At 37.4% G+C, this 12,744-nt stretch overlaps 1 protein-coding gene across 1 annotated transcript in view; it reads right to left on the reverse strand.

The window, feature by feature from the left end:
• Positions 1-11,331: 11,331 nt before the first annotated feature.
• LOC124127363 (F-box protein MET30-like) overlaps positions 11,332-12,744 on the reverse strand; it is a 42,278-nt gene continuing 40,865 nt past the window's right edge. Inside the window, exons 15-16 of the mRNA XM_048384339.1 lie at positions 12,423-12,524; positions 11,332-11,846 (exon numbers count right to left, since the gene is read on the reverse strand). Of these exons, the coding sequence (XP_048240296.1) occupies positions 11,723-11,846; positions 12,423-12,524 (226 nt within the window). The 3' untranslated portion in view covers positions 11,332-11,722. The remainder of the gene's footprint in view (positions 11,847-12,422; positions 12,525-12,744) is intronic.

Here is a 12,744-nt window from a genome sequence, read left to right on the forward strand (position 1 = left end):
ATCCAAAACTAATGATGGGAACCGATTAAATCAGTGCTATTTAGACCTGTTAATCGGACAGTCTCCCACTCCGACTCTGACACATCTTATTTGCACTGAATTACCGAAATCATTCTTTAATCAGTCTCGTTAATCCGACAGTGATCAGCGTACTCCGTGGTCACCTGCCCGCGAGTACACAGCCGTGTTTTGATGTTTTGTACTCATGTTCCAGGGACCTACTAACAGTGGGCAGCTATTGAGCCATGTTCCAGATCAGTGTTAATTCTTCTTTATGAATTCTGCAGATCAAAAGCAAGGAAGTTAATATAAGAAAAATGGACGTTATGTTTCCTTAAAAAACAAAGTCATGAAAAGTTCTCAAAAATACTCAGAAAATCATTTCTATTTTTTACCATATGTTCCTCAGGTAAACAATTGACATACCTTTGCATGTGTTTGTGATGGGTGCAGGATAAGCTCACCTTTTCGCGATCACCTGGTATAATCACAATTTGACAGTGATTTATGAACGCATGCTTATGATATAGGCAAAATTGTACTATGGACTGATTTGTTATGAGTATGGAAGGGGTTTGTCACTTTTATTTAAATCACACAGCATTTTTAGTTATTTCTTGGGAGGTTGTACTTTTACCAAATATAATACATGGTTATGTTATGTGTAAGAAAGAGCAATACCAATCTGTAGGTAGAGTGGCTGCACTGAGTCATCCAATCAAAGGCTTGCTTACTTCTGGACTCAACAAGTATCCAATCAGAAACATGAATGAATGTCATGGCAATAAAACCATACAACTGAATACTGTAACTCTGAACACTGATTCAGATATATATTATTCATAAATATATTTGTTGTTGTTAATTTGAGAAATGCTGATTGGCAGACATCCATTCTGTGTGTTCATGTTTGAAAGTACATTTTTCCATCCCCCCCAATCCATGTACCATTTTTTATTTTCTCCTATTTCTGTGTATCGAACTCATTACATTTTTATGTATATATGTTTATTCTTGTATGTATATTTAAAACTTTACTTCTTATTTATTCATTTGCTGTCTAAATATTATGAACTTATAAGAAATGTATAAAGATAAACATATACAATATTTAATTATGTCGTGTACCAATTAAATATATTTTCATATTTTGAATAAAAGTATTGACTTCAAAGATTGAGAACTACCAGTATTGATGAACTAGCCTTGTTCTGTGGATGAACTTGCTCTAAATTTTGTGAAAGTAAAACAAATATTAAATTGAAAATATGTGTATATTTAACATCTAATTGATTGTATTTGACCTCAAATAATTTTATTTTTTTGTACTGTTCTGCTGTTTTGCATTCTGATCAAGAAAAATAGTTACCAATGTATATAGGAATATGCAATGATCTGACATAATTATTTTACACCGATGAAATTTATATTCTTCTAAATACATGTATGATGAATTTCAATAATATGATTCATGATTTACTCTTAAAGTAAGACCCCTATGTCATTGATATGCTTCATCAGAATAAAATCTTTCTTATGCTTAATAACAGATGATAACAGCTAAAGGATTGTTCTGTTGCATTTACTGTAGTGTATGCATCTATATATATATATGCTTTTCATGCACTTACCGTATTCGACGTACTGGGCGCTCTCAAAATTAGAAATAGGGGGCTCTTATTAGAATATTATTTTGGTGAAAAAACAGAGTTGAAAGATAAATTTCGTGGTTTATGCTGACAGCCTGAAATGTTTATATACGAGACTTACATTTTCCTGAATTTAATTGCCCATAATAAAGGGTGCATATAACACACAAGTGCGTATTATACGCAAATAAATAAGTGTTGTATACATTGATCAATTGGAAGGGTCGCAAATTGGTATTGTTCACTAGCGCAAATATCGCCGTGGGCGCTTATTACGTCGAATACGGAAAGTAAAAGTCATCAACAGGAGTGTCCATTCAATATATGAATTAATAAGGATTTATTCATTGTTACTCGAAGTTACATTTTCTATGAATAATATACACTAATATATTCCCCAAACCATGCTTATAGTATTTAGCATTTTTCACATATCATATTTGTTAATGTAAAGTTTATGGAATACGTTTTTGCAGGTGTGTATGTGATTGCATGTTAGGTCCGAGCCAGTTTGAAACTGAACTAGTTTCAGTAGCATTGTACACCTTCCTTGACTGTGATTAGTTGTCCTGTTTGTGTATATTTACATTTGAGCGAGTTGTTTATCATATGGTGAAATAAACTATATTTCATGGTTACCTGCCTAAACCTGTGTCGTTCATTCAATAACTACTTCTTATGTGGTTGCTGATAAGGCCAAAGAAATAAATGTTGTGATTGTCGTGTAGGTCATTTTGAACCTAGTGGGTCAATGCTTTTGTTTCCGGTTCCGAATTCGCCATTCTTAATTTTCTGCATTTTAGAATTTAGTCTTCAACTAGAGTTGTCTTTCCTTCACTGTGTGACTGCCATTTGGTTGTCTCCAAGTACTTTAAACACATTCCCTGTTGGAATTTAATACTCACTCTCATTTTAGTATGTGGTTGTCTTATGTCATTCGCTGTTAGAAAACAAGACCATGTACACAAAATTGTGTTTAAAAAATAAGAAGACAAAAATGCCAATTAACTTGCCATTTTTAGAACTCAGGAATTGATTGGAAACATTCGTATGTGTGGCTGAAACAAGGATTGTTATAATTGTCTATCTACATTGTGCTAGGGACATCATTAGACATCTATTCAGGTCAACAGATCTGTGTGCATTCATGATGTATTCTCAACTCCCTGGGGACCATACAACCCAAGCTGCTAAATCATCAGGACCCGGTTGTATCAAAGCCTCATTAACTAATGGCTACATTAAACCCTAATGATACATTAAATGCTTAATGCATCATTAAAGTTTGATACAACCAGGTCCAGGTCTTAAGAGCTTTCCATTCAACTTATCATGTCATCCAACTGGGTACCCTATAACTGCTGAATTAACAGAGGGCCACTGAAGCTATGTCATTTACCTATAGGCTAGTCTGTCAACCATCATTTTGGAACCCAGTTTTTCACAATTAATTTCCATTAAACACATAATCACGTGACTACAGTTTGGTTATTATTGAATAATAACCATTAACCAAACTATCATTATATGTCCGAAAAAAATATTTTCTTCATTGTTGTGTATTCTTGTGACTTCTGGCCCTGTACTGGGGGGTTAGAACAGAGTGTTAGCTTGTCATGCCGAAGACCGGGGTTCAATTCCCGACAGGTTAAAATTTGTGAAGCCCATTTCTGGTTTCCCCCGCCGTGATATTGCTTGAATATTGCTAAAAGCGGCGTAAAACAAGATTCACTCACTCCCATAGTGCATGTTGCACATCCATGATATAACTCACCAAATTAACAAGACAATGAGAAAAAAAGCAGTTGTTGAAATTTATTCTGTATAATTATTCAACTCAACAAATATTTACAAAACCATACAAAACAGTTTCTGTACATAAATGGTATTCTAGATGTGCATATATACATATCACAGTAAAGCTTCAAGTTGTATATCCAAAATATAACAGCAAAACACAGAACACTATGTTACACAATAAATATATAGCATTCCCTGTACAGAATGTCTCATGGTGAAAATGACACACAACTCCAGTCATTCAAATCATAAATCTTTCCCTATCTGTAGTCATACCTTCCATTTCAACAACACCCAAGGGACCAACAAATTTCAATAATCTTGCAGGGGGTCCTAGTTTTCTTAACACAATTTCTCTCAGTCACTGATTTCCCAAAATATTTGTCTGTAAGCCAAAGAATTGGGCCATGTCATATTTTCACAACAATTTTTTCAGGACATCCAGCTTCTCCCGCATACAATTGATACCCCCATGCACCCCCAACCTCCCGACACACACACACAGATATCAAATAGTTGGTCCCTTTTAGCGTTATTTAAAATAATACAACATCAGTAAAACATTCATATTTCAATATTTTTTTATATGAACAAGAGGCCTATATATGGTATGTCTCTATTCTGGCAGACATGATACAATCACATTGTCACATGACACGCTGTATCCAACAACTGACCAGGGTCCTACCAGAGATTTGAATCCTTCCATTGGTCGGAGTCTTACATGATTGTATGTGGTTTGAAGACGCCACATGTACACTGTATTTTGATTGGTTTGTGACTAGATAAACAAAACAGAGAAACATTACACAGCAGTGTGACATTACACAGCGGTGTGACATTACACAGCAGTGTGACATTATACAGCTATGTGACATTACACAGCAGTCTGACATTACACAGCAGTGTGACATTACACAGCCGTGTGACATTATACAGTGGTGTGACATTATACAGCAGTGTGACATACAGCAATGTGACATTACACAGCAGTGTGACATTATACAGCAGTGTGACATTACACAGCGTTGTGACATTATACAGCAGTGTGACATTACACAGCAGTGTGACATTATACAGCAATGTGACATTACACAGCAGTGTGACATTACACAGCAATGTGACATTACACAGCAGTGTAACACACGGCGGTGTGACTTTATACAGCAGTGTGACATCACACAGCAGTGTAACATTACACAGCGTTGTGACATTATACAGCAGTGTGACGTTACACAGCAGTGTGACATTACACAGCAATGTGACATTACCGAGCAGTGTGACATTACACATCAAGGTGACATTTTACAGCAGTGTGACATTATAAAGCAGTGTGACGTTACACAGCGGTGTGACATTACACAGCAGTGTGACATTACACAGCAGTGTGACATTGCACAGCAGTGTGACATTACACAGCAGTGTGACACAGTGGTGTGACATTACATAGCAGTGTGACATTACACAGCAGTGTGACACAGCGGTGTGACATTACACAAGGTGTGACACTACACAGCAATGTGACTTTACACAGCAGTGCGACATTTCACAGCAGTGCGACATTACACAGTAGTGTGACATTACACAGCAGTGTGACATTACACAGCAGTGTGACACAGCTGTGTGACATTACACAGCAATGTGACATTACACAGCAGTGCAACGTTACACAGCAGTGCGACATTACACAACAGTGTGACACTACACAGCAGTGTGACAGCGGTGTGACATGATACAGCAGTGTGACGTCACACAGCAGTGTGACATTACACAGCAGTGTGACATTATGCAGCAGTGTGACATTATACAGCAATGTGACATTACACAGAAATGTGACATTACACAGCGGTGTGACATTATACAGCGGTGTGACATCATACAGCAGTCTGACATTACACAGCAATGTGACATTACACAGCGGTGTGACATTACACAGCAATGTGACATTACACAGCGGTGTGAAATTATACATCGGTGTGACATTACACAGCAGTGTGACATTACACAGCAATGTGACATTACACAGCAGTGTGACATTACACAGCAGTGTGACATTACACAGCAATGTGACATTACACAGCAGTGTGACATTACACTGCAATGTGACATTACACAGCAGTGCAACATTACACAGCAATGTGACATTACACAGCAATGTGACATTACACAGCGGTGTGACATTATACAGCGGTGTAACATTACACAGCAGTGTGACATTACACAGCAATGTGACATTACACAGCAATGTGACATTACACAGCAATGTGACATTACACAGCAATGTGACATTATACATCGGTGTGACATTACACAGCAACGTGACATTACACAGCAGTGTGACATTACACAGCAGTGTGACATTACACAGCAGTGTGACATTACACAGCAATGTGACATTACACAGCAATGTGACATTACACAGCAGTGTGACATACATCGGTGTGACATTACACAGCAGTGTGACATTACACAAGAACGTGACATTACACAGCAGTGTGACATTACACAGCAATGTGACATTACACAGCAATGTGACATTACACAGCAGTGTGACATTACACTGCAATGTGACATTACACAGCAATGTGACATTACACAGCAGTGCAACATTACACAGCAATGTGACATTACACAGCAATGTGACATTACACAGCGGTGTGACATTACACAGCAGTGTGACATTACACAGCAGTGTGACATTACACAGCAGTGTGACATTACACAGCAGTGTGACATAACACAGCAATGTGGTAAGAACAGTTCATGGTCAAACTGCACTTTACAATTTCCAGTGGAACTATGTTTTCAACAGACCCCTATAGTCTATAATCCTTGACTTCAAGACTATATCAGTTGAGAGTGTACCTATATCTGTTGGGATTATACATATCGTCGGACCATATGTTTTCGGATGGCCATGTTTATCGTGATTACTCGAGCTATAACGGGGCACGTAGCATCACACAGACATTGACATTTCTCAGACGAAGGCTTGTTTTTAAGAGAAAGTTGTCTTTTAAAAGTGAATGAGATGTTTCACAGTTGTTCACGTGATTAGAGAGAAAACTATGTATGTTTCTTAAGCGTCCGAAAACCCATAACAGGGGAACGGATATATTTATAATCCATCTGGTTCAAGGAAGACTTAACATCCATATGAAGCACACATATAATAATAACTTCACACACAGCACTGTTGACACAATGCTGCTGCTGCTGCTGCTGCTGCTGCACAAACAAGGTTGTTTACGCTATTTGTAATGATGCCACAACTGCAATGATGTCAGTTTCTCATTGTTGACATCGTGTCGACCCTGTAAATTTCTTGACATGATTGTAATAGAGCAGACATTAATAATAAAGTGTGGATACCATAATAAAGAGATTCATGTATCAAAAATACCAATCTCAATAAAATCAGATCTTAGTTCCCACTATCCCTTTGCTTCGCAGCAGAGAGAACTTAGATCTGATTTTAATGAGATTGCACAAATACATACAAAAATCAGACACATTTCCTAAAATCAGTCGATAGACACACTCATGTAAGGGATCAGCCATGTGATAGTCTGGGGGAGCTACAGATACAAAATCAGATATTTTTTTATATAAAACTATGAGTGAATTAATAAGCCTATTTCTGGTGTCCCCCGCCGTGACATTGCTGAAATATTGCTAAAAGCGGCGTAAAATCAAACTCACTCACTCACTCACTTACTCACTCACTTAATTAATAAAAGAAACTAAAGAATAGTTTCAACATATATATTTTATTTCTATCTTTTTAATTGACCAAATCTGGGGAGGCTTGCAGAGGAAAATGGAAACCAGCTGATCTGGCCCAAGTTTGGCAAAAATGAACTCAAAAACTCTGCAAGTGATTCTAGTTTTCTGTATCCTAACCAGAATAAGTTATAAGTTTGAACCCATGGGGATCCATATAATGATGAATGAAGTCTAGTCTCAGCTCCACACACTAGTTTTGAGAGGAATGATTTCTGGACAGTTCTTACTGGAACCTAACTGATTTTTCTGGAAACCTGATTTTCTTGATGTTCTGGCCATACAACCAACCCTTCAGAATGAACAAGTTGAATAAATGAAATGTAGAAATGTATACCATTATTATTTGAGTCTTAATGATTAGAATATGAAAAATTGAAAATTCAGATTATATTAACCTATAGATACCAACTCTAAACCAAATGTGAAGCTATAAAACATTCTGTTAAAATATTTCCTCAAGAAACATTTTAAACCATCATAAACAAATTTTTTTTATAGAATCTCCCTGATGTTTACCTGTTCAAAAATCAAACAAAAGTTGACCTAGCAACAATAATATGTACATAAATATATCTAATACTGATCTGAAACAAAAGCTTATTTGCCAAAATTATAATATTTGGCACAATGGAAAAACACTGAATTCACAACGTTGCGAATATTGGGTGTATATAGCAGGAGATAACCGCTTTACCCCCTGTGAAAACAAAATATGAATAATGTGTAAAATAAATACCACAAAAGATTACAGTGCATTTGTTTCAACACAAAACTTTCCAGTATTGAGTTTTATGTTTGCTGGTTGTTCAATGTCACATTCAGCAATATTCCAGCTAAAAAATCTAAGGAACCACTCTCCCTAAATCTAACAAATGTGGAATACAAAAATGTAATTTTGAGAATCTAGTCTCGTCAATAAAGCAAAACTGTAGTCATAAACACTAACACTGGCTTTGGGGGGCAGTCGGGTAACCTAGTGGTTAAAGGGTTCGCTCGTCATGCCGAAGACCCGGGTTTGATTCCCGACAATGTGGTACAATGTGAGAAGCCTATTTCCTGTGTCCCCCACCGTGATATTGCTGGAATATTCCTGAAAGCAGCGTAAAATCAAACTCACTCACTCACTCTAAGGCTTTGTTCTATTTCACTGCCCAAAATCAGTCCATGACATCATATTTATTTCCGTTTTATCCACACACCCGATGTTTTGGAAGAACTAATCTGTAATCCATGTTATGAGTCAACAGCATGAAAAGAGATGGACAGACGACTTGGAAAAAGGAGGTGCACATATCTTAAGTCACTATTAAACATGTTAAAGGGAAGAGAACACCTGAGAGAGGGACTGACACTGGTTGACATGTAAAATGTGTGTGTATACCCCTTGCACACACCCTCACACACGCAGACACCATACACACACACGCAGACACCACACACACGTGCAGACACCATATACACACAACCTCACACACGCAGACACCATACACACACACCCTCACACATGCAGACACCATACACACACATGCAGACACCACACACACCATGCACACACACGCAGACACCATACATGCAGACACCATACACACACACGCAGACACCACAGGCACATGCACGCACTTGATATACTTTTAAAATAAATTCCATAAAAGTACTTGATGCTTACAACAGCAAGGATACCTGAGGTATTTCTGTCAAATTATCATGTTATACCTGATAACTGTCAACACCAGATATAACTGAAAAACACAGCAAACACATAGGAAAACAGTAAAGTGCACTCAGTCACATGGGACAGTACTGACACGACCCCGCCCTGCAATGATATCCAAACAATAGTTGTCTTTGTGTTTCCATGGCAACCAAGCAGGCTTGTCAGCACAATGCAGTAAAAATAAAGTACAACAAAATGTCTGCCAAATAAACAGCTGAATGCATAATATTTATCAGATTCTCGGTACCATGTCCACAGCATAATCCAGCCATTATTATTCTCCATTTAGAACTGCCCATTTACATAAAACTATTTTGAGGTACAGAAATCAGTTATGCTGCTCCAAATGCTTTTCTCAATCACTCAAACCAAGAATTTAGAAGCCTGATTGGCTGATTAAAAAGTTCAACCAACTTAATTTCATTGGCTGATTTGAATGTTCACCTGACTAAGTCTCCTATGGAGGGTTAGGGGTTGACCATTTGATATTGGGGTCGGGTCTGGGATTTTAATGAAAAAGATATTTATGATTCAAATTTGTTGAACAAAAAGAAATTGTCCGCCACAAAAATTACCTTGTTGCAATGCGTTTTTTAGAAAAGAATATTTTGTCCCAAAGTTTTATTTAAGAAAATATCTGGTTTTGCAACTGAAGCTGAAAAAATATCTGGTCTCAATACAAAATCCTAGCCCCCTCCAAGAATATCAAATGGTCGCTGCCTTAGTCGATCCGATCTTGAGACTTTGATTCCATCCCAAACATATTCTGTTGTATGATTTTCATTGATTTTAGGCCAACAAACCATCAGATTTGCTGACACACTCACATGTCCTTCACAGTCACATAGAACAACCCCAATCCATCCCCAAGTAATGTTAAGAACTGTGATGTCTCATGCAAATACACAGATTATAAGACACACATTTCATTGAGCCCTCTGCAAGCTTTGACTTATCTGGAGTTGACTATGACTACAAAAAATCCTTGTTTGTTATTGACCAAAACCTACTACAGTAAATTATAACGAACACGCTTATAACAAACTGATCAATAAAACAAATGTTTTTTTCTCCTGGCTATTTCTTGTATATATGCTGTATATATGCTTATAACAAACTACGGTTAGGGGTGGTCAGGTAGCCTTGTGGTTAACATGGTTAAAGCGTTCGCTCATCATGCCGAAGACACAGGTTCAATTCCCGACATGGGTACAATGTGTGAAGCTCATTTCTGGTGTCCCCCGCTATGATATTGCTGGAATATTGCTAAAAGCAGCGTAAAAACCATACTCACTCAAACTACACTTATAACAAACTAAACTTAGTGGTCCCTTTGTGTTCATTGTAACCGTAGTTTAATGTACATGCTCAACACCGGGATAAGATAAAACATGTGATGTGTCCTGTACTTGCTTGAGGTAATGTCAACTTACTGGATGACTAACATTGGAATCAATTCAAAATGACAGTATTAATAATTTGTTTAATCTTCCTCTGAGAGAGACCATGCTCCCCAATATAATATAATTTCTAGTCTAGGTCTGGTCTCTGTAATTACTGCACTAATGAAAACGTCCCTGCCTGGCATACAAACCCGAAATCTTATGATTGTCAAGCCACAATGATGACAGAAGCATTAGAAACTATTTTAAGGATTTTTGGAGTGACTATTTTAGGCCTGATTCAGTTAAACTTGTCAGCTGTGATACGTGAAACTGTGAAAAGTTTGCAAGGTAAGGAAGAATTGTGTCTACTGGCCCTGAGTAGGGCATAAGTTACATGTAGTTATGCCATATTTACCTCTGAGTGTTGACAAATACACCAACAGAATATGGAACTTCCTTGGCTTACAAGCGTCCAATGAAGTAAGTGTAGATTCAATGGCTAATGGCTGATTGGAATAACTCTGACATAAACATTGTGTAGCATGCAGCCACTGCTGGTACAGAACTGTTGATGCGTGAACAGCACATATCCTTCCTTCCATGTCAGACGGATAACACAGACGAACAAACTGACAGGTACAAGCCACTCTGTAAACAGGTCCTAACTGGAAATACTTGTCGAAAGTTTCAAGTTTCATACATTGAAGTCTCAAGTTTCATACACTGAAGTTTCAAATTCGATGCATAGAAGTCTCAACATCATACACTGAAGTTTCAGATTCATACACTGAAGTTTCAGTTTCATACACTGAAGTTTCAAGTTTCATATATTGAAGTCTCAAGTTTCATACACTGAAGTTTCAAGTTTCATACACTGAAGTTTCAAGTTTCATACACTGAAGTCTCAGTTTCATACACTGAAGTTTCAAGTTTCATACACTGAAGTTTCAAGTTTCATACACTGAAGTCTCAAGTTTCATATATTGAAGTTTCAAGTTTCATACACTGAAGTCTCAGTTTCATACACTGAAGTCTCAAGTTTCATACATTGAAGTCTCAAGTTTCATACACTGAAGTTTCAAGTTTCATACACTGAAGTTTCAAGTTTCATACACTGAAGTCTCAGTTTCATACACTGAAGTTTCAAGTTTCATACACTGAAGTTTCAAGTTTCATACACTGAAGTCTCAAGTTTCATATATTGAAGTTTCAAGTTTCATACACTGAAGTCTCAGTTTCATACACTGAAGTCTCAAGTTTCATACATTGAAGTTTCAAGTTTCATACACTGAAGTCTCAGTTTCATACACTGAAGTCTCAAGTTTCATACATTGAAGTTTCAAGTTTCATACACTGAAGTCTCAGTTTCATACACTGAAGTCTCAGTTTCATACATTGAAGTCCCAGATTCGGATCTTGTGGTCGTAGGAAGCACTGGCAATTCTCAGTTCATCAAAGCGTATACAGTTCACCTGCTCTGAGTGGCCAACAAAGGTCTGAATACTCTCATCTCTGGAAAACATAAATCATTCAAATTACATATTGGTGATAAATATACTGCTCAAAAGAAATTCAAGAACACCCAATATTTTCATATGACAATAGATAACAACAAATATAATTTAGAAATCATCAAACTCTGTATCATGTTTTTTTTATGATAAGTGAGATTTATGCCAGCTTGTCAGCTTAATGTGGGAGGAAACCCCGATGTGATGCAGGTCTAAGACGTTTACCGCTTTGGTGAAACCCACGAGCACGGGTATGGTGCTGACAAAACCAAAACCTTTGGACTCTGGCAGGCTAAGGGATGCAACTCTGCACAATGAATCTGATCCCTTAGACAACTACGCCACTGACACTTTCATACCCATGGTACCACTGGAATCTACAGTACTTCTCACAGGGGAAAATATTGAAAACATTCCTGAACATAAGTTAACTTGAAGAGTCTGAGACAATATATGGGGCTTGAAGCCAGGAGGGTGGTAAAGTTTTTGGAGCGCGGTTCAGGAAATTAAAACTGATATTATTTTTTTGTGTGCGGAAGAAATTGTTTTTCCTTCTCATGAACATGTCTGTACGTACTTGTTGACATCCCAGTACTTGAGGAGGCCATCTTTACCAGCGCTGACAATCATCCCTTCAAACGTCTCGGACTCAGCTATCCGCAACTCTACACTTTCCACTCTGAAAATATTTCAAATCCTCATTGCCACCTCCTGACAGCTTGTTTGTTACAGTGTTCCCAGAGCCGAGACAACTGTACATGGAGACAGTAACAAGTAGAGAATAACCAGCGAGCTACAAGGAGTTATCTGTCCCTCATGAATAAATGGTGTTATTCCTGAACCTTTGACATGGGACTTAAAGTATTCATTCAAGACGGAAAAATCCGTAATTCCGAGTT

The sequence above is a fragment of the Haliotis rufescens genome, unplaced genomic scaffold (genome assembly GCF_023055435.1).
Source record: "Haliotis rufescens isolate VD_foot unplaced genomic scaffold, xgHalRufe1.0.p SCAF_5, whole genome shotgun sequence".
NCBI classification, from domain to species: Eukaryota; Metazoa; Mollusca; class Gastropoda; order Lepetellida; family Haliotidae; genus Haliotis; species Haliotis rufescens.